Source organism: Salvelinus namaycush, unplaced genomic scaffold (assembly GCF_016432855.1).
Source record: "Salvelinus namaycush isolate Seneca unplaced genomic scaffold, SaNama_1.0 Scaffold554, whole genome shotgun sequence".
NCBI classification, from domain to species: Eukaryota; Metazoa; Chordata; class Actinopteri; order Salmoniformes; family Salmonidae; genus Salvelinus; species Salvelinus namaycush.
In genome coordinates, this window is record NW_024061258.1 from 101,886 (window position 1) to 121,292 (window position 19,407).

The 19,407-nt window shown below is 43.2% G+C and overlaps 1 protein-coding gene across 1 annotated transcript; it reads right to left on the minus strand.

The window, feature by feature from the left end:
- Positions 1–353: 353 nt before the first annotated feature.
- On the minus strand, positions 354–13,582 carry klhl30 (kelch-like family member 30). Its single transcript, XM_038986706.1, has 8 exons — positions 13,345–13,582; positions 8,812–9,678; positions 8,381–8,567; positions 4,305–4,391; positions 3,576–3,731; positions 2,768–2,956; positions 2,166–2,311; positions 354–1,617 (listed from the first exon to the last, which is right to left on the minus strand). Exons 2-8 carry the CDS (start codon positions 9,583–9,585, stop codon positions 1,369–1,371), a joined length of 1,788 nt encoding a protein of 595 aa, XP_038842634.1. The 5' UTR covers positions 9,586–9,678; positions 13,345–13,582; the 3' UTR covers positions 354–1,368.
- Between the last annotated feature and the right edge of the window lie 5,825 nt (positions 13,583–19,407).

Consider the following 19,407-nt stretch of genomic DNA (forward strand, 5'->3'; position numbering starts at 1 on the left):
ACACTGTGTCCAGTAGATGTTGATCTGACACTGTGTCCAGTAGATGTTGATCTGACACTGTGTCCAGTAGATGTTGATCTGACACTGTGTCCAGTAGATGTTGATCTGACACTGTGTCCAGTAGATGTTGATCTGACACTGTGTCCAGTAGATGTTGATCTGACACTGTGTCCAGTAGATGTTGATCTGACACTGTGACCAGTAGATGTTGATCTGACACTGTGTCCAGTGAGTTGCTTATAAACAAACACAGGTTGAAAGCCACTGTTGCATAATAGCACAAAAGCATATGCTGTAAATACTGAAATATTACATGTTTTCCACCATAAAAAACAACAACATATTTACAAAGATGTTTTGATTAAACATCACATTTTCTACAAAGTTTAAATTTTATGATTCACAGTACATTTTCTACAAAGTTTGAATAAGTCAACAAACAAACAAACAAACAAACAAACTCAATCATGCAGATGCCACCAGATGTTTCAGGAAGTCAGGAAGTAACCATATAAATAAACACATCGTCACGTGAGTATAATGTTACAAAAAAAACAAGAGAAGAAGAATTGGGCAAGGCAGCATAGAGGATCAAGTAACCTGCTATTGTAATGCACAAAGACATCCTCCATAATCTAGAGATGAACAACATTCCACATGCATACAGTAGTCTAGGCTACTGACAGCCAAGACGGTCGGACATAAAAGTCTGACAATAGTCTGTGAACTATAACCCTGAGATCAGTCTGTCATGGCCATAGGCTCAGTGCCGTGGGCTCAGTGCTTTGAGCTCAGTGCTTGAATTAGACCTGCATCTACTGCTTAAAGGTCTCCATATTAAATCATTTCTGGGTAACAATTAAGTACTCTGGTTTATTTGAATTAGCAAAGAGCAATTTCTCAATCAATTATTTTGCTAGGACTGTCTGGGAGTGTTCCGAGTGGGGAGTGGAAAACTGAAAACTAGCTGTAATTGGCAGAGAGCTTTGTAACTTTCTTTCTTATTGGTCTATTAACTAATTTACGGTCTGTTGATGTCACCAGGCAGGCCAAAACTCCATCCCATCCAAACAGGCTCTTACACTAAAAGGGCACAGTCATAATTTTCACAATTTCACAGTATTATTCCATCCTCAGAGTGTGGAAATATAAATAAAACACAGGCACATCATGTTTTTTGACTGCACTGAGCCTTTAAGTGCTGACTGCACATCTAGAATATTCACCCCTAAAATATGGTCGACTACACCAGTACTTTTAAGTTAAAATCTGTACCTAAAATGAGCAGCCTTCCGGCACCTAAAATGAGTATTGGCACCTTCCTCTTTCCACTTCAAGTGCTGCATGCCATGGACCCGACTGTTCCATTTAGGTTTCATCGAGGGGGAATGGGTCGGACCACTGGGAGGGGTCCAGGAAGACAGAACAGGCCCCGCTGTAGATCCAGAGCCTTGGTAGGAAACACTCCACCTTCCAGTTGTTAGAAGCTCTGTTATACACCTCCACCTCCACCCCGTAGTCCCCCTCCATGCCCTTCCAGTGACCCCCCGTTGCAAAGAGCTGACTGTCCAACGCCACAAGATCTCCGTTCTCATGGAGCATGTGCAGCAGCTGGACCTGGGGGAATACCCAGGAGGAGAGGATTAATCAGTCCATCCATCCATCTCTCCATCCATCCATCCATAACCCTAACCCTAACCCTAACTCTAACCCCTAACACTACCCTAATGCTAACTCTAACCCCTAACACTACCCTAATGCTAACTCTAACCCCTAACCCTAACACTAAACCCTAACCCTGACTCTAACCCCTAACCCTAACTCTAACCCCTAACGCTAACCCTAACCCCTAATGCTAACTCTAACCCCTAACCCTAACTCTAACCCCTAACTCTAAACCCTAACTCTAACTCTAACCCCTAACACTAACCCTAACCCTAACCCTAACTCTAACCTCTAACCCCTAACCCTAACCCCTAACCCTAACCCTAACTCTAACCTCTAACCCTAACCCTAACCCTAACCCTAACCTCTAACCCTAACCCCTAACCCTAACCCTAACTCTAACCCCTAACCCTTACCGTAACCCTAACTCTAACCCCTAACACTACCCTAATGCTAACTCTAACTCGAACCCCTGACGCCAACTCTATCCCCTAACCCACCTTCTGCCACATGTTAGCCAGTGGGTCGTAGCAGTAAACCTTCTTGGTGTTGTCAGCGATCAGGTAGATGAGCCCCTCCACTGAGACACAGCGAGGAGAGGACAGGTACTTGGGGATGAAGGGAGAGCAGATGACACTCCACCCGTCTTAGGGGGACAGAGAGGCACAATGGGGGCAAAGATATGAGATAGGATCTGATGAGAATCTGAGAAGTGTAGTAAGCCTACTTGCGTTTCCTTTAATTCTTACTAAAACTGTTTTTGGTTTTTAATGGACAAAGGTGGAGATGTGAATCTGAACAACACATGTTACATCTGAGAGATAGGCTACATGATTGATTACACTGACAAGAGATTTCAAATGGATCTGAAAAAGGAATCTGTTTTGAGCACCATTTACCTCAACATTTCTAAAGTGATAATCAATTATTGGGGATCATGTTTTTGGGGGTCAATTCCCTTTCAATTTAGTAAAATTCAAGACGTGAACATGAAAATGGAATCGACCCCCCCCCCCCCCCCCCCCCCCCGCAAAAACACTGGTGACGGTTCCATGTTGTGAGCATATTAACCTACGTGATCCTCCATGCCGTTCCTACCTACCTATAACAGGATTGTAGCACTGCAGAGTCAAGGCGTTGTACTTAACAGCACAGGAGCCGATCACGTATAGTTTACCATGACAGGCAGTCGCTGTGAAGTTTGTCACGTATTTCACTGCAGGGCATGTTCGGGCCCAGGTGTCATTGTATGGGTCATAGTGCTCAATGTCTACAAAGTCCATTGTAGTGCCTGTGGAGAGAAAACACTGGTATTATCTGACCAGACCAATGTTAAGAAAAAAACGTTGACTTATTATGACAAAGCATATCTATCACTACAGATCGGCAGGCTGCAGTGGTTTAGAGGTCTGTACAGTATAGAGAACTAGTCTAGATCTAATCGGTCTACTTCCTATTGGTCTAGTTCCTATGGTCTAGTTCCTATTGGTTTAGTTCCTATTGGTCTAGTTCCTATTGGTTTAGTTCCTATTGGTCTACTTCCTATTGGTCTAGTTCCTATTGGTCTAGTTCCTATTTGTCTAGTTCCTATTGGTCTAGTTTCTATTGGTCTAGTTCCTATTGAACTAGTTCCTATTGGTCTAGTTTCTATTGGTCTAGTTCCTATTGGTCGAGTTCCTATAGGTCTAGTTCCTATTGGTCGAGTTACTATAGGTCTAGTTCCTATTGGTCTAGTTCCTATTGTTCTAGTTCCTATTGGACTAGTTCCTATTGTTGTAGTTCCTATTGGACTAGTTCCTATTGTTCTAGTTCCTATTGGTATAGTTCCTATTGTTCTAGTTCCTATTGGACTAGTCTATTATAGGTCTATTATAGGCCTATTAGAGGTCTAGTTCCTATTTCTCTCTTTCCTCCGATGACGTATATCTCTCCACTGAGGGCTGCTGAGGTGTGGTTAGTCCGGGGCCGGAGCATGGGAGCCACCGTCACCCACCGTCCCTCTCTGGTTATGTACTTCCAGGTCTCTGTGGTTGACCAGGTGTTGGATTGGGAACCCCTCGAGCCCCCTAAGATGAGAGAGGGAAGGAGGGATGGAGGGATGAAGGGATGAAGGGAGGGAGGGATGACGGGATGAAGGGATGGATGGAGGGAGGGAGGGATGAAGGGATGGATGGAGGGAGGGAGGGATGACGGGATGACGGGATGAAGGGATGGATGGATGGAGGGAGGGATGAAGGGATGGATGGAGGGAGGGAGGGCGGGAGGGAGGGAGGGAGGGATGAAGGGATGGAGGATTAGGAGGTGGGGAGGGAGGGAGGGAGGGATGACGGGATGACGGGATGACGGGATGACGGGATGGAGGGATGGAGGGAGGGATGAAGGGATGGAGGGAGGGAGGGAGGAAGGGATGGAGGGAGGGAGGGAGGGAGGGAGGGAGAGTGGCCATCCGATCATTGTCAATCCTCTTTTCAGGACACTGAGGATACTGGATGCATCAATTATATTTATCAAGTAAGCACACTTCAACAGTTGGAGGAAATCTGAATTTGGTTTACTGACAATGAATACTTTCATTTTATATATTTATTTTATGCATTTGTTTTTTCAAATCAAGTGCCCCTAAATTAAAGCCAACTGACCTGTGACATAAACGTCATTATTCAGAGAGACCACAGAGTATCCGTACTTGTTGTGGTTGGGGAAGACTGGCAGCTCATACCACTGTTCTGTAGAGAGAGAGACATGATGTTATTCATACCACTGTTCTGTAGAGAGAGAGACATGATGTTATTCATACCACTGTTCTGTAGAGAGAGAGACATGATACTGTTATTCATACCACTGTTCTGTAGAGAGAGAGACATGATACTGTTATTCATACCACTGTTCTGTAGAGAGAGAGACATGATACTGTTATTCATACCACTGTTCTGTAGAGAGAGAGACATGATGTTATTCATACCACTGTTCTGTAGAGAGAGAGACATGATGTTATTCATACCACTGTTCTGTAGAGAGAGAGACATGATGTTATTCATACCACTCCTCTGTAGAGAGAGAGACATGATGTTATTCATACCACTGTTCTGTAGAGAGAGAGACATGATGTTATTCATACCACTGTTCTGTAGAGAGAGAGACATGATGTTATTCATACCACTGTTCTGTAGAGAGAGAGACATGATACTGTTATTCATATCACTGTTCTGTAGAGAGAGAGACATGATACTGTTATTCATACCACTCCTCTGTAGAGAGAGAGACATGATGTTATTCATACCACTGTTCTGTAGAGAGAGAGACATGATGTTATTCATACCACTGTTCTGTAGAGAGAGAGACATGATACTGTTATTCATACCACTGTTCTGTAGAGAGAGAGACATGATGTTATTCATACCACTGTTCTGTAGAGAGAGAGACATGATGTTATTCATACCACTGTTCTGTAGAGAGAGAGACATGATACTGTTATTCATACCACTGTTCTGTAGAGAGAGAGACATGATGTTATTCATACCACTGTTCTGTAGAGAGAGAGACATGATGTTATTCATACCACTCCTCTGTAGAGAGAGAGACATGATGTTATTCATACCACTCCTCTGTAGAGAGAGAGACATGATGTTATTCATACCACTGTTCTGTAGAGAGAGAGACATGATGTTATTCATACCACTCCTCTGTAGAGAGAGAGACATGATGTTATTCATACCACTGTTCTGTAGAGAGAGAGACATGATGTTATTCATACCACTGTTCTGTAGAGAGAGAGACATGATGTTATTCATACCACTGTTCTGTAGAGAGAGAGACATGATGTTATTCATACCACTGTTCTGTAGAGAGAGAGACATGATGTTATTCATACCACTGTTCTGTAGAGAGAGAGACATGATGTTATTCATACCACTGTTCTGTAGAGAGAGAGACATGATACTGTTATTCATACCACTGTTCTGTAGAGAGAGAGACATGATGTTATTCATACCACTGTTCTGTAGAGAGAGAGACATGATGTTATTCATACCACTGTTCTGTAGAGAGAGAGACATGATGTTATTCATACCACTGTTCTGTAGAGAGAGAGACATGATGTTATTCATACCACTCCTCTGTAGAGAGAGAGACATGATGTTATTCATACCACTGTTCTGTAGAGAGAGAGACATGATGTTATTCATACCACTCCTCTGTAGAGAGAGAGACATGATGTTATTCATACCACTGTTCTGTAGAGAGAGAGACATGATACTGTTATTCATACCACTGTTCTGTAGAGAGAGACATGATGTTATTCATACCACTGTTCTGTAGAGAGAGAGACATGATGTTATTCATACCACTGTTCTGTAGAGAGAGAGACATGATGTTATTCATACCACTGTTCTGTAGAGAGAGAGACATGATACTGTTATTCATATCACTGTTCTGTAGAGAGAGAGACATGATACTGTTATTCATACCACTGTTCTGTAGAGAGAGAGACATGATGTTATTCATACCACTGTTCTGTAGAGAGAGAGACATGATGTTATTCATACCACTGTTCTGTAGAGAGAGAGACATGATGTTATTCATACCACTGTTCTGTAGAGAGAGAGACGTGATGTTATTCATACCACTCCTCTGTAGAGAGAGAGACATGATGTTATTCATACCACTCCTCTGTAGAGAGAGAGACATGATGTTATTCATACCACTGTTCTGTAGAGAGAGAGACATGATACTGTTATTCATACCACTGTTCTGTAGAGAGAGAGACATGATGTTATTCATACCACTCCTCTGTAGAGAGAGAGACATGATGTTATTCATACCACTGTTCTGTAGAGAGAGAGACATGATACTGTTATTCATACCACTGTTCTGTAGAGAGAGACATGATGTTATTCATACCACTGTTCTGTAGAGAGAGAGACATGATGTTATTCATACCACTGTTCTGTAGAGAGAGAGACATGATGTTATTCATACCACTGTTCTGTAGAGAGAGAGACATGATACTGTTATTCATATCACTGTTCTGTAGAGAGAGAGACATGATACTGTTATTCATACCACTCCTCTGTAGAGAGAGAGACATGATGTTATTCATACCACTGTTCTGTAGAGAGAGAGACATGATGTTATTCATACCACTGTTCTGTAGAGAGAGAGACATGATACTGTTATTCATACCACTGTTCTGTAGAGAGAGAGACATGATGTTATTCATACCACTGTTCTGTAGAGAGAGAGACATGATGTTATTCATACCACTGTTCTGTAGAGAGAGAGACATGATACTGTTATTCATACCACTGTTCTGTAGAGAGAGAGACATGATGTTATTCATACCACTGTTCTGTAGAGAGAGAGACATGATGTTATTCATACCACTCCTCTGTAGAGAGAGAGACATGATGTTATTCATACCACTCCTCTGTAGAGAGAGAGACATGATGTTATTCATACCACTGTTCTGTAGAGAGAGAGACATGATGTTATTCATACCACTCCTCTGTAGAGAGAGAGACATGATGTTATTCATACCACTGTTCTGTAGAGAGAGAGACATGATGTTATTCATACCACTGTTCTGTAGAGAGAGAGACATGATGTTATTCATACCACTGTTCTGTAGAGAGAGAGACATGATGTTATTCATACCACTGTTCTGTAGAGAGAGAGACATGATGTTATTCATACCACTGTTCTGTAGAGAGAGAGACATGATGTTATTCATACCACTGTTCTGTAGAGAGAGAGACATGATACTGTTATTCATACCACTGTTCTGTAGAGAGAGAGACATGATGTTATTCATACCACTGTTCTGTAGAGAGAGAGACATGATGTTATTCATACCACTGTTCTGTAGAGAGAGAGACATGATGTTATTCATACCACTGTTCTGTAGAGAGAGAGACATGATGTTATTCATACCACTCCTCTGTAGAGAGAGAGACATGATGTTATTCATACCACTGTTCTGTAGAGAGAGAGACATGATGTTATTCATACCACTCCTCTGTAGAGAGAGAGACATGATGTTATTCATACCACTGTTCTGTAGAGAGAGAGACATGATACTGTTATTCATACCACTGTTCTGTAGAGAGAGACATGATGTTATTCATACCACTGTTCTGTAGAGAGAGAGACATGATGTTATTCATACCACTGTTCTGTAGAGAGAGAGACATGATGTTATTCATACCACTGTTCTGTAGAGAGAGAGACATGATACTGTTATTCATATCACTGTTCTGTAGAGAGAGAGACATGATACTGTTATTCATACCACTGTTCTGTAGAGAGAGAGACATGATGTTATTCATACCACTGTTCTGTAGAGAGAGAGACATGATGTTATTCATACCACTGTTCTGTAGAGAGAGAGACATGATGTTATTCATACCACTGTTCTGTAGAGAGAGAGACGTGATGTTATTCATACCACTCCTCTGTAGAGAGAGAGACATGATGTTATTCATACCACTCCTCTGTAGAGAGAGACATCACAACATGCACATTATCTATAGGGTCTTTGTTAGGTGGACTCTAGCCTGGTCCCAGATCTGTTTGTGCTGTCTTGTCAACTCCTATGGTCATTGTCACATGACAAATTTGGCCAGACAGCACAAACAGATCTGGGACCAGGTTATAAGGACACAGATGCTCAGAACACATGAGTGAGGAAGAGGAAGATGAGAAGGAAGAGCAGCATTACGTGTCTTAGGGTTGTAGAAGCCACAGTTCCCGGGCAGCAGCCTGGGGTCTCTGTCTTCATCATCGTCGTCTTCGTCATCTGAGTCGTCCAACGAGCGTCCTCCCATCACGAATAACACCTCCTCCAGGTTGGGTTGGGGACTCGGGCTGCCACTCTGTACCACATCTCCTGGCTTCACGTCCATTTTCTACACAAAGACGGTGATTTGGAAATGTTGGGAAATATGGAAGTTCTCTCTACCCTGATAAAACTTATGGTTCCTGTTTCCTAGACACAGATCAAGCCTCAACCTGGAATAAAAAATAAACTCAATGTAGAACCCCCATTCAAAGTGTATTTGAGTCAAGGACTAGCATTATTGGTGGTTGGGAAACTGGACCGTTAAGTATAAAAGATTAAAACATTGGTACTTTATTATGTTGTTCATTTACCTCTCTGCATACCCTCTCCACCACCTCCACACAGCTGAGAGAGGCTAGGACCAGGCTGTCCTTCATTAGGGTGTTAGTGAGGTAGTCAGGGGACAGGAGGGCCAGGCGGGTCAGTCCCAGAAGCTCTGGGAGGTGGGGGAGTCGGGACTCCTGGCGGTGTCTCACCCAGGCCAGGGCTGCCTCCACACGGGTACACTCTGTCCTGGTCTGTAGCCTCTCGTTGGACAGACACGCCACTAACCTCTCCTTCTCCAGCAGAGGAAACTCCTCCCAGCGCTGTACGGCATCAAAGTTCTCCAGAAGGAATCCCCAGGCCTTGGCTACCACCTCGGGACAGCCGTGTACCTCCCCGAACTCCAGGATCCCCAGGCAGTTGGTGGCATCGATCTGGTGCTGGAGATAACGGCTGCACACAGTCCGGACCGCCTGGAACTGTAGCTGACTGGACGTGCGTATCAGGCCCTCCACGTTTCCCTGGTTGATGGTGAGTTTCCCTGTGTAGCAGAAGTCTAGAATGGAAGCCATTACGTCAGGATCCACGCCGTGCAGCTCCACCCGGGCAGCTATGCTCTCCACGAAGTCCCCGGAGAACATGGAGTGGAAGTAGACGCTGCAGAGCGCCAGGACGGCCCGGTGGCAAGGGAAGTCGCGGCCGCCCGCGGCCAGAGTCACGTCCACTAGTTTGGGGATGCAGCAGAGGGAGCGCAGCCCCTCCAGGATGCTCTGGGGGTGGGAGGCAAGGCAAAAGTCCAGATCGTCCACATTACGCACCATGGTGACCACGACCCTTCTTCACCTTTACCCTTCTGATCTCTAACCTCTTAATCTGTTCAGAGCCCTCTGCCCAACAGCTGCTGTCAATGTTACCTACAAGAGGAGAGATGAGGGATGAGACTTCTCTGACAAAACTTAATCTTCAGGGTTCGTATCCACAAAGTGCGTTCTCTGGGTAAGAATGCTGATCTTCAGGATCAAGTTGCCCCCCCCCCTCTCATTCATTATGATTTTTTTTTAAATTAAAGGCAAAACTGCATTCCTACTCAGAGATGCTTTGTGAATACGGACCCGGGGATGACAACTGCAGTGGCCTGAGAGAGGTTTTGCTAGATCATCCAAGTTCAGTATGGTCAAATGGCCAGAATACACGTCATGTTTATTCATAGAACACAACAACCAACAAGCTCGGGAACACAGGTGGTTGCAAAAGGCTGTTAATCTGTCGAGTTCATAATAACTACGTGTTACTTTAAAGCTGATTTTCTAATGAATTAACAAACAAAATAAAGTTATTTCCTACCCCTAAAGTGTTGTTAAAATGTGTTTTGCAGCTTTCAAATTTGACTACAAGAGAAAGAAAGAAAGAACAAGAAAAAAAGAATGGGAAAAAAGCAAAATACACAAAGTAATCAACAACTTATTTGGAAATAATGAACATTTTATACGGAGTGGATGCGGATCTGACTTTTTCCGGGGATCTTTAATCCACCGACTAAAAGAACCAGAACTTCCTGAAGCTTCTGATGGCCCCTACGGCATAAACTAGCTAGCTGGGATGGGCTCATCAGGACCACTGATTGAACCCAATCCAGTCCTCAGGCAACTCAGGCAACTCAGGCCACTCAGGCCACTCAGGTAACTAAGGTAACTAAGGTAACTAAGGTAACTAAGGCAACTCAGGCAACTCAGGCAACTAAGGCAACTAAGGCAACTAAGGCAACTAAGGCAACTCAGGCAACTAAGGTAACTAAGGTAACTAAGGCAACTAAGGCAACTAAGGCAACTCAGGCAACTAAGGTAACTAAGGTAACTAAGGCAACTAAGGCAACTAAGGCAACTAAGGCAACTCAGGCAACTAAGGCAACTCAGGCAACTCAGGCAACTAAGGTAACTAAGGTAACTAAGGCAACTCAGGCAACTCAGGCAACTCAGGCAACTCAGGTAACTAAGGTAACTAAGGCAACTAAGGCAACTCAGGCAACTCAGGCAACTCAGGCAACTCAGGCAACTAAGGCAACTAAGGCAACTCAGGTAACTAAGGCAACTCAGACAACTAAGGCAACTCAGGCAACTCAGACAACTCAGACAACTCAGGTAACTAAGGCAACTCAGGCAACTCAGGCAACTCAGGCAACTAAGGTAACTAGGCAACTAAGGCAACTCAGGCAACTCAGGCAACTCAGGCAACTCAGGCAACTCAGGCAACTCAGGCAACTCAGGCAACTCAGGCAACTCAGGCAACTCAGACAACTCAGGCAACTCAGACAACTCAGGCAACTCAGGCAACTCAGACAACTCAGGCAACTCAGGCAACTAAGGCAACTCAGGCAACTCAGGTAACTAAGGTAACTAAGGTAACTCAGGTAACTCAGGCAACTCAGGCAACTCAGGCAACTCAGGCAACTCAGACAACTCAGGCAACTCAGACAACTCAGGCAACTCAGGCAACTCAGGCAACTAAGGCAACTCAGGTAACTCAGACAACTCAGGCAACTAAGGCAACTAAGGCAACTAAGGTAACTGAGGAAACTGAGGCAACTAAGGCAACTAAGGCAACTCAGGCAACTAAGGTAACTCAGGCAACTCAGGTAACTAAGGTAACTCAGGCAACTAAGGTAACTCAGGCAACTCAGGCAACTAAGGTAACTCAGGCAACTAAGGTAACTAAGGTAACTAAGGAAACTCAGGCAACTAAGGTAACTCAGGCAACTAAGGTAACTCAGGCAACTAAGGTAACTCAGACAACTAAGGTAACTCAGGCAACTAAGGTAACTCAGGCAACTCAGGCAACTAAGGTAACTCAGGCAACTAAGGTAACTCAGGCAACTAAGGAAACTAAGGTAACTAAGGAAACTCAGGCAACTAAGGTAACTAAGGTAACTAAGGAAACTCAGGCAACTCAGGTAACTCAGGTAACTAAGGTAACTCAGGCAACTAAGGAAACTCAGGCAACTCAGGCAACTAAGGCAAAGTTAGATCAACGTTAGATCAAAGTTAGATCAACGTTAGATCAAGCTGAAGCAATGTCTGCAAGATCACATCATGATCACACAGTATTCTACATAACAAAACCGCTTATAATTGCATAGTATAACGTTACTGTGTGACAAAAAACACCCACTGTGTTTTTTTTCTTCATGTGGCCAAAACTCAAACAGTGCACGCCACTCGGCAAAATACACAGGTAAGGCTATGCCTCCGTTTAAATTGGTGGGCCGAAGCTGAAACACGTGAAGTTGATGATCCCTGTTAAAGGGACGAGCAGATTTTTTGTATTTGACAGTACAACTTTTTTCTGATGACTATAAAATGTGTTGCCACCTTCAAATCTTTAAACACTGTACGTCATTCACAATAACACCGTACGTCATTCACAATAACACCGTACGTCATTCACAATAACACCGTACGTCATTCACAATAACACTGTACGTCATTCACAATAACACTGTACGTCATTCACAATAACACTGTACGTCATTCACAATAACACTGTACGTCATTCACAATAACACTGTACGTCATTCACAATAACACTGTACGTCATTCACAATAACACTGTACGTCATTCACAATAACACTGTACGTCATTCACAATAACACCGTACGTCATTCACAATAACACTGTACGTCATTCACAATAACACTGTACGTCATTCACAATAACACTGTACGTCATTCACAATAACACTGTACGTCATTCACAATAACACCGTACGTCATTCACAATAACACTGTACGTCATTCACAATAACACTGTACGTCATTCACAATAACACTGTACGTCATTCACAATAACACTGTACGTCATTCACAATAACACTGTACGTCATTCAAAACAAAAATCTAAGATCTAAGTGCATACTGAGAAGGGTAAAACTTAAAGAACAATCGTTCACGATTGAATGCCCGTGCTTTTTGTCTTACAGTAACGTTATGCTATTATATTCAGTTCTGTTATGAAGAATACTGTGAACATTACGTGAGATCTTGCAGACATTGATTTCAGCTTAATCTAACTTTATTAAACGAGCACCATTGGCCTGAGTAGCCTGTTCTCTATAGACAATATAGACATGCGCAGAACGTGATCCACACATGCCCAGAATCTTCGGGAAGCTTCGAATCTTTTAGTCGTGGATTAAAGTTCCCGAAAAAGTCCGATCAGCAGCCACGGCCCAATTTAAAATACAAAATAGTTTGTGAGATTTTTACACCTAGGCCTTAATGTAGAGCCATGCAGTGAAAGATCACAACCTTTGTGAAAACTTTAAATAGTATGTGGAATTTCATAACATTTCCTTTTCATCCTAGGAGAGTTGACATGAAATGTTTTTATTTTTATTTTTTTAAAGTCAAACCTTGTTCGTATGAACCAAGATACATTTCTAAACTCTAGTGTCATAATTAAGTCCATAGCATTCTGTTTACGTGTTGAACAACAGTCACGGAGCTAGCTGTATCCCATGCTCCCTCCGGCCCACAGTAAATTACATTTCCTATCTTCAAACAGGAGAAAAGAAATGAAAGACTTACCAGAGAGGGTAACTAAAGGGAATAATTGCTCATATTTCCGGTAACTGGAAGTGTGTGGTTCAGAGGACGGCCAGTTAGAACAACATGTAGTTGGCAGTATGGAGGACAACTGTTAGAGCCAAGTCATTGGGCCAGACTACTTCGGCTAAATAGCACCCTATTCCCTATGTAGTGCACTATTTTGGACCAGAGCTCTATGGAGGCTAGAGTACCATTGAGGCAGCAGCTGCTGGTCTTTCAGAGGGCTATTTTTAGGATGGCCAAAAGACTCGGGACTAAAGTCAGATTCCAAACTGCATGGTGGGTTTCAACACACTCCACACCTGCTGTTAAAGGGACACACACACAAATACACAAACAGACATACATGCATACACACACTCTCTCTTTCTTTCTTTCTCTCTCTCTCTCTCTCTCTCTCTCTCTCTCTCTCTCTCTCTCTCTCTCTCAGTACCCCCCCCCTCTCTTTATCTCTTTATCTCTCTCTCTCTCTCTCTCTCTCTCTCTCTCTCTCTCTCTCTCTCTCTCTCTCTCTCTCTCTCTCTCTCTCTCTCTCTCTCTCTCTCTCTCAGTACCCCCCTCTCTCTCTCTCTGTCCCCCCACTCTCTCTATCCCTCTCCCCCCCCTCTCTCTATCTCTCTCTCTCTCTCTCTCTCTCTCTTTCTCAGCCCCCCCCCCCTCTCTCTTTCTCAGTCCCTCGCTCTCTCTCTCTTCCTCTCTCTGTTCTCAGGAGAATTAGAAGGTGGTTAATGAGATACTGTAATTTAAATAACTGCTTGTCAAGGAGTAACACAGTTTCATTTGTTACTGTTACAGTGGCTCCATGATAGATAAGATACAGCTCGGTGCTGCGGGGGTAGAGATGTTAGAGGCTAATACTCAACACTGTGTTATAATATGATGGTATTAAGGCCACTCTTCACTGTCACGCCCTGACCATAGAGAGCCATTGGTTCTCTATGGTGTAGAAGGTCAGGGCGTGACTAGGGGGTGTTCTAGTATGTCTATTTCTATGTTGGTGCTAATATGGTTCCCAATTAGAGGCAGCTGTTTATCGTTGCCTCTTATTTAGGTAGCCATTTCCCCACCTGTGTTTTGTGGGATATTGTTTGTGTTTAGTAGCCTGTGTGCACGTCATGACTTCACGTTTCGTTGTTTCTTTATTGCTTTGTTTGTTTCACGGAGATTAAAAATATGTGGAACTATACTCACGCTGCGCCTTGGTCCGCCCATTACGACGATCGTGACACTTCACGATATCAGTAATGATACTGATGTGTCTTAGCATCGTGAGTGATGAAAAAAAGCTATAATAATTCATTTGATTGGATTTATATAATGCTTTTCTACCAACTAACACGTTTGAGGTACATTATGACCCAGATGCAGACACAGTAGAAGAAACATACATTTATTCCTAACAACAGGAGCAGGCAAAACGACAGGTCAAGGCAGACAGGGGTCAATACTCCAGAGAGGGTGTAAAGGGACCAGAACAGCAGGTCAAGGCAGGCAGGGGTCAATAATCCAGAGAGGGTGTAAAGGGACCAGAACAGCAGGTCAGGGCAGGCAGGGGTCAATACTCCAGAGAGGGTGTAAAGGGACCAGAACAGCAGGTCAGGGCAGGCAGGGGTCAATAATCCAGAGAGGGTGTAAAGGGACCAGAACAGCAGGTCAGGGCAGGCAGGGGTCAATAATCCAGAGAGGGTGTAAAGGGACCAGAACAGCAGGTCAGGGCAGGCAGGGGTCAATAATCCAGAGAGGGTGTAAAGGGACCAGAACAGCAGGTCAGGGCAGGCAGGGGTCAATACTCCAGAGAGAGTGTAAAGGGACCAGAACAGCAGGCAGTCTCAGGGTCAGGGCAGGCAGGGGTCAATACTCCAGAGAGGGTGTAAAGGGACCAGAACAGCAGGTCAGGGCAGGCAGGGGTCAATAATCCAGAGAGGGTGTAAAGGGACCAGAACAGCAGGTCAGGGCAGGCAGGGGTCAATACTCCAGAGAGGGTGTAAAGGGACCAGAACAGCAGGTCAGGGCAGGCAGGGGTCAATAATCCAGAGAGGGTGTAAAGGGACCAGAACAGCAGGTCAGGGCAGGCAGGGGTCAATAATCCAGAGAGGGTGTAAAGGGACCAGAACAGCAGGTCAGGGCAGGCAGGGGTCAATACTCCAGAGAGGGTGTAAAGGGTCCAGAACAGCAGGTCAGGGCAGGCAGGGGTCAATACTCCAGAGAGGGTGTAAAGGGTCCAGAACAGCAGGTCAGGGCAGGCAGGGGTCAATAATCCAGAGAGGGTGTAAAGGGACCAGAACAGCAGGTCAGGGCAGGCAGGGGTCAATACTCCAGAGAGGGTGTAAAGGGTCCAGAACAGCAGGTCAGGGCAGGCAGGGGTCAATACTCCAGAGAGGGTGTAAAGGGTCCAGAACAGCAGGTCAGGGCAGGCAGAAAGGTCAAACCCGGGAAGGACTAGAAAACAGGAGCAGGAAAACAGCTGCTGGAAGGTTTCATGAACAAAACGAACAGACAAACAGAGAACACAGGTATAAACACACAGGGGATAATGGAGAAGATGGGCGACACCTGTAGGAGAGTAGAGACAAGCACAAAGACAGGTGAAACAGATCAGGGTGTGACACCAACTGAGTTACTCAAAGCGCTTTACATAGTAGGGGGAAACTTACCTCATCCACTAACCATGTGTAGCACCCACCTGGGTGATGCATGGTGGCCATGTTTTTGCCAGAATGCTCACCACACATCAGCTATCCGATAGAGAGGTGAGGAGTGATATATGCCAATTAGGAATGAAGGGGATGATTAGGTGGCCATGATGGAATGGGGCCTGGTTGGGAATTTGCCATGACACTGGGGTTAACACCCATATTCTTACGATAAGTGCCATGGGACTATTTATGAGAGAGTCAGAGTGTCAGGACATCCGTTTAACGTACCCTCCGAAAGACATCACAATTCCAGCAGTGTCTGGTTTCCGATCCAGGGACCAACTGGACCGACCCTGCTTAGCTTTAGAGGCAAGCCAGCAGTGGGATGCAGGGTGGTTTACTGCTATGATATTAGTAGGTGGACAGTAAAGGCACTTCTCAGAAGAAATCACATGACACTAGCTGTCCTTTTGTTTTAACTACTCCTATAGAAATGGTAGTCTGCCAGGTACTCAGCAGGAAGGTCTGATTTCTCTGTTATTAAAACAAGACCCAGATTGCAAATATAAAGACCCAGTCTATCTAAAAAACTGGAGGCCCCTTACACTTCAATGTTGTGATACAAAAATATTAGCAAAATGCATAGCACTCAGAATTAAAAGGGTTTTGCCAGGTATTGTTCATCCTGATCAGACAGGTTTTTTACATGGACGATATATTGGAGATAATATACGACAACTACTAGAAATAATAGAACATCATGAAACATCTAAGAAGCCAGGCCTGATTTTTATAGCGGATTTTGAAAATAGATTTGATAAAGTACGACTGGTTTTATTTATAAATATACATTTTTTCAATTTCGGTGATTCTCTTATAAAATGAGTAAAAATAATGTATAGCAACCCCAGGTGTAAATAACGGCTACATCTCAGAGAGTTTTGAATTGTCAAGAGGAGTTAAACAAGGGTGTCCGCTGTCACCATATCTATTCGTTTTGGCCATCGAAATCAGATCCAATAACGATATTAGAGGATTAGAAATCCAAGGCTTAAAAACAAAGTGTCCATGTATGCCGATGACTCAAGTTTTATATTAAGTCCACACGCTAGATCCCTGCAATGTCTCATTGAAGATCTAAATAACTTTGCTGTACTCTCTGGACTAAAAACTAGTGTACAATATTACATATTGGATCTTTAAAAAATACAACTTTTACATTACCCTGCAGTTCACCTATAAAATGGGCTGATAGTGAAGTAGACATACTTGGTATTCATATCACAAAATATATAAATTAGCTCTCCACAATGAATTTCAATAGAAAACGTGTAAAAATAGACAAGATCCTGCAACCATGGAGAGGTAAATACCTGTCTATTTATGGAAAAATTGCCCTGATTAAGTCCTTAGTCATATCTCAGTTTACTCACTTACTTATGACGCTGCCTAGTCCTGATGATTCGTTTTTCAAATCATATGAGATTTTTTTTTTTTGAGCTTTATCTGGGACGCTAAACCAGACAAAATAAAACGTGCCTATCTATATAATGAATATGAATTGGGTGTTTTGAGATTATTAAATATAAAAGCACTAAACCTCTCTCTAAAAGCTTCACTTATTCAAAAGTTTTACTTGAACCCTAAATGGTTCTCAAGTAGATTACTAAGAAAAGCTCATCCATTGTTTAAAAATGGCTTTTTTGCCTTTGTGCGGATTGCCATGTCTCATTTTCAATTAATTTAAAATAATACTTCTTTCAAAGTATCTCTCTTTTTCAAACAAGCATTGCATATCTGGCTACAATTTCAATTTCATCCCCCTGAAAAGACAGAACAAATATTACAGCAAAAATTATGGCTGAACACAAATGTGCTGGTTGACAAAATACCTCTATTTATGGGAAAGGGTATTTTGTTCTTAAATTATATTGTAAATTGGAATGGTAGAGTTATGTCTTTCATGGAGTTATCAGAATTGTACGGGAAGGTCTGTACAACCAATTGATTACAGCATTACCCCAGAAATGGAGGAGGCAGGTGGCAGCGGGAGGAGGTAGGGAACTGGTCTGTCTGCCCAATATAAAGGGTCAAAACATGCGGAGGATTAAAAATAGCATAAATAGGAAAGTATACCAGTTTAATGTGAGAACCAGGATGTTGACAACTGTGCCATACAGATTGCAAAACATAATAAAAAGTATGTTTGAATGACACTGAGCGGCAGTGTTTTTACAACTAATGCCGGATTGCCTGAGGCTGATGCCGTGCAGGTGTTTGTACACATGCATATGCACACTCATTCAAATAAACGCATACAATAACATGTAATAGTGCCAGACATGCTTACAAACATATACAGTTGGCATTGCGGTTATGATTTTAGTTGTCCTTGATGTCCTTTGTTTTTTTTTTGTTTTTTTGTTGTTTTCTTTGCATTGTTGTTTGCTGTTTTCTTCTGTCTTCTTCTTTTTTTCTGTCTTCTTCTCTTTAGTTCATTCTCTTGGATGTTGTGGCATTGGGGGGTTCTTGGGGAAATGGAATTAATTGTATTTTTTATTTGTATTTTTCTTCTTGGGGGGGGGGGGGGGGACTGTGGGAGGGGTCTTGAATGGTTGAGGGACAGCTACTGTGGAACTGTGGGGGGATCTTAGAGGTTTCGGGTTCATGTTTTTTGGCCTGATGGGAGATCTGTCAACGTGCCCTTGAGCAGGGCATTGACCCTGGATGCTTCTGTGTGTCGCTCTGAATGGGAGTCTGCTGGATGACTGGTATGATGTAGTTGTTGAGCGGCTTCACTGCAAGTATAATGTATTTTTCGGATATTCAATAAAACTTTTTTTTTAAATAAGAAAAAAAAAAAAAAAAAAGTCCTTTAAATTAATTTATTGTAACGGCAGCCTTCCTCCTCTTCACGAGAAGAGGAGGTGTAGCAGGGATTGGACCAACACGCAGCGTAGCCAGTGCTCAACATGTTTAATTAAGACGATAAACAGTGAACACTTACAAATACAAAATAACAAAATGTGGCAAACCGATACAGTCCTCTCTGGTGAAACGAACACAAAGACAGGAAACAACCACCCACCATCCCCAACACAAAACAAGCCACCTAAATATGATTCCCAATCAGAGACAACACAAAACACCTGCCTCTGATTGGGAACCATATTAGGCCAAACATAGAAGCAGACAAACTAGACACACAACATAGAATGCCCACCCAGCTCACGTCCTGACCAACACTAAAACAAGAAAAACACACAAGAACTATAGTCAGAACGTGACATGTATTGTAATAGTGTTATAGCTTGTATTATGCAGTTGACTACCAGTTTCTGAGATTGGAAAGTTTACTGTAGGTCTTCTCTTTAAATAATAAACGCTGTTACAACTATTCACAAAG

Coding starts and splice junctions, on each gene's coding strand:
- klhl30 (XM_038986706.1), bottom strand. CDS start 9,585: ATGGTGCGTAATGTGGACGATCTGGACTTTTGCCTTGCCTCCCACCCC. Junction 2,957..3,575: donor AGAGATATACGTCATCGGAG/GAAAGAGAGAAA, acceptor TTCTCTCCACAG/GCACTACAATGGACTTTGTA. Junction 2,312..2,767: donor GTGCTACAATCCTGTTATAG/GTAGGTAGGAAC, acceptor TGTCCCCCTAAG/ACGGGTGGAGTGTCATCTGC.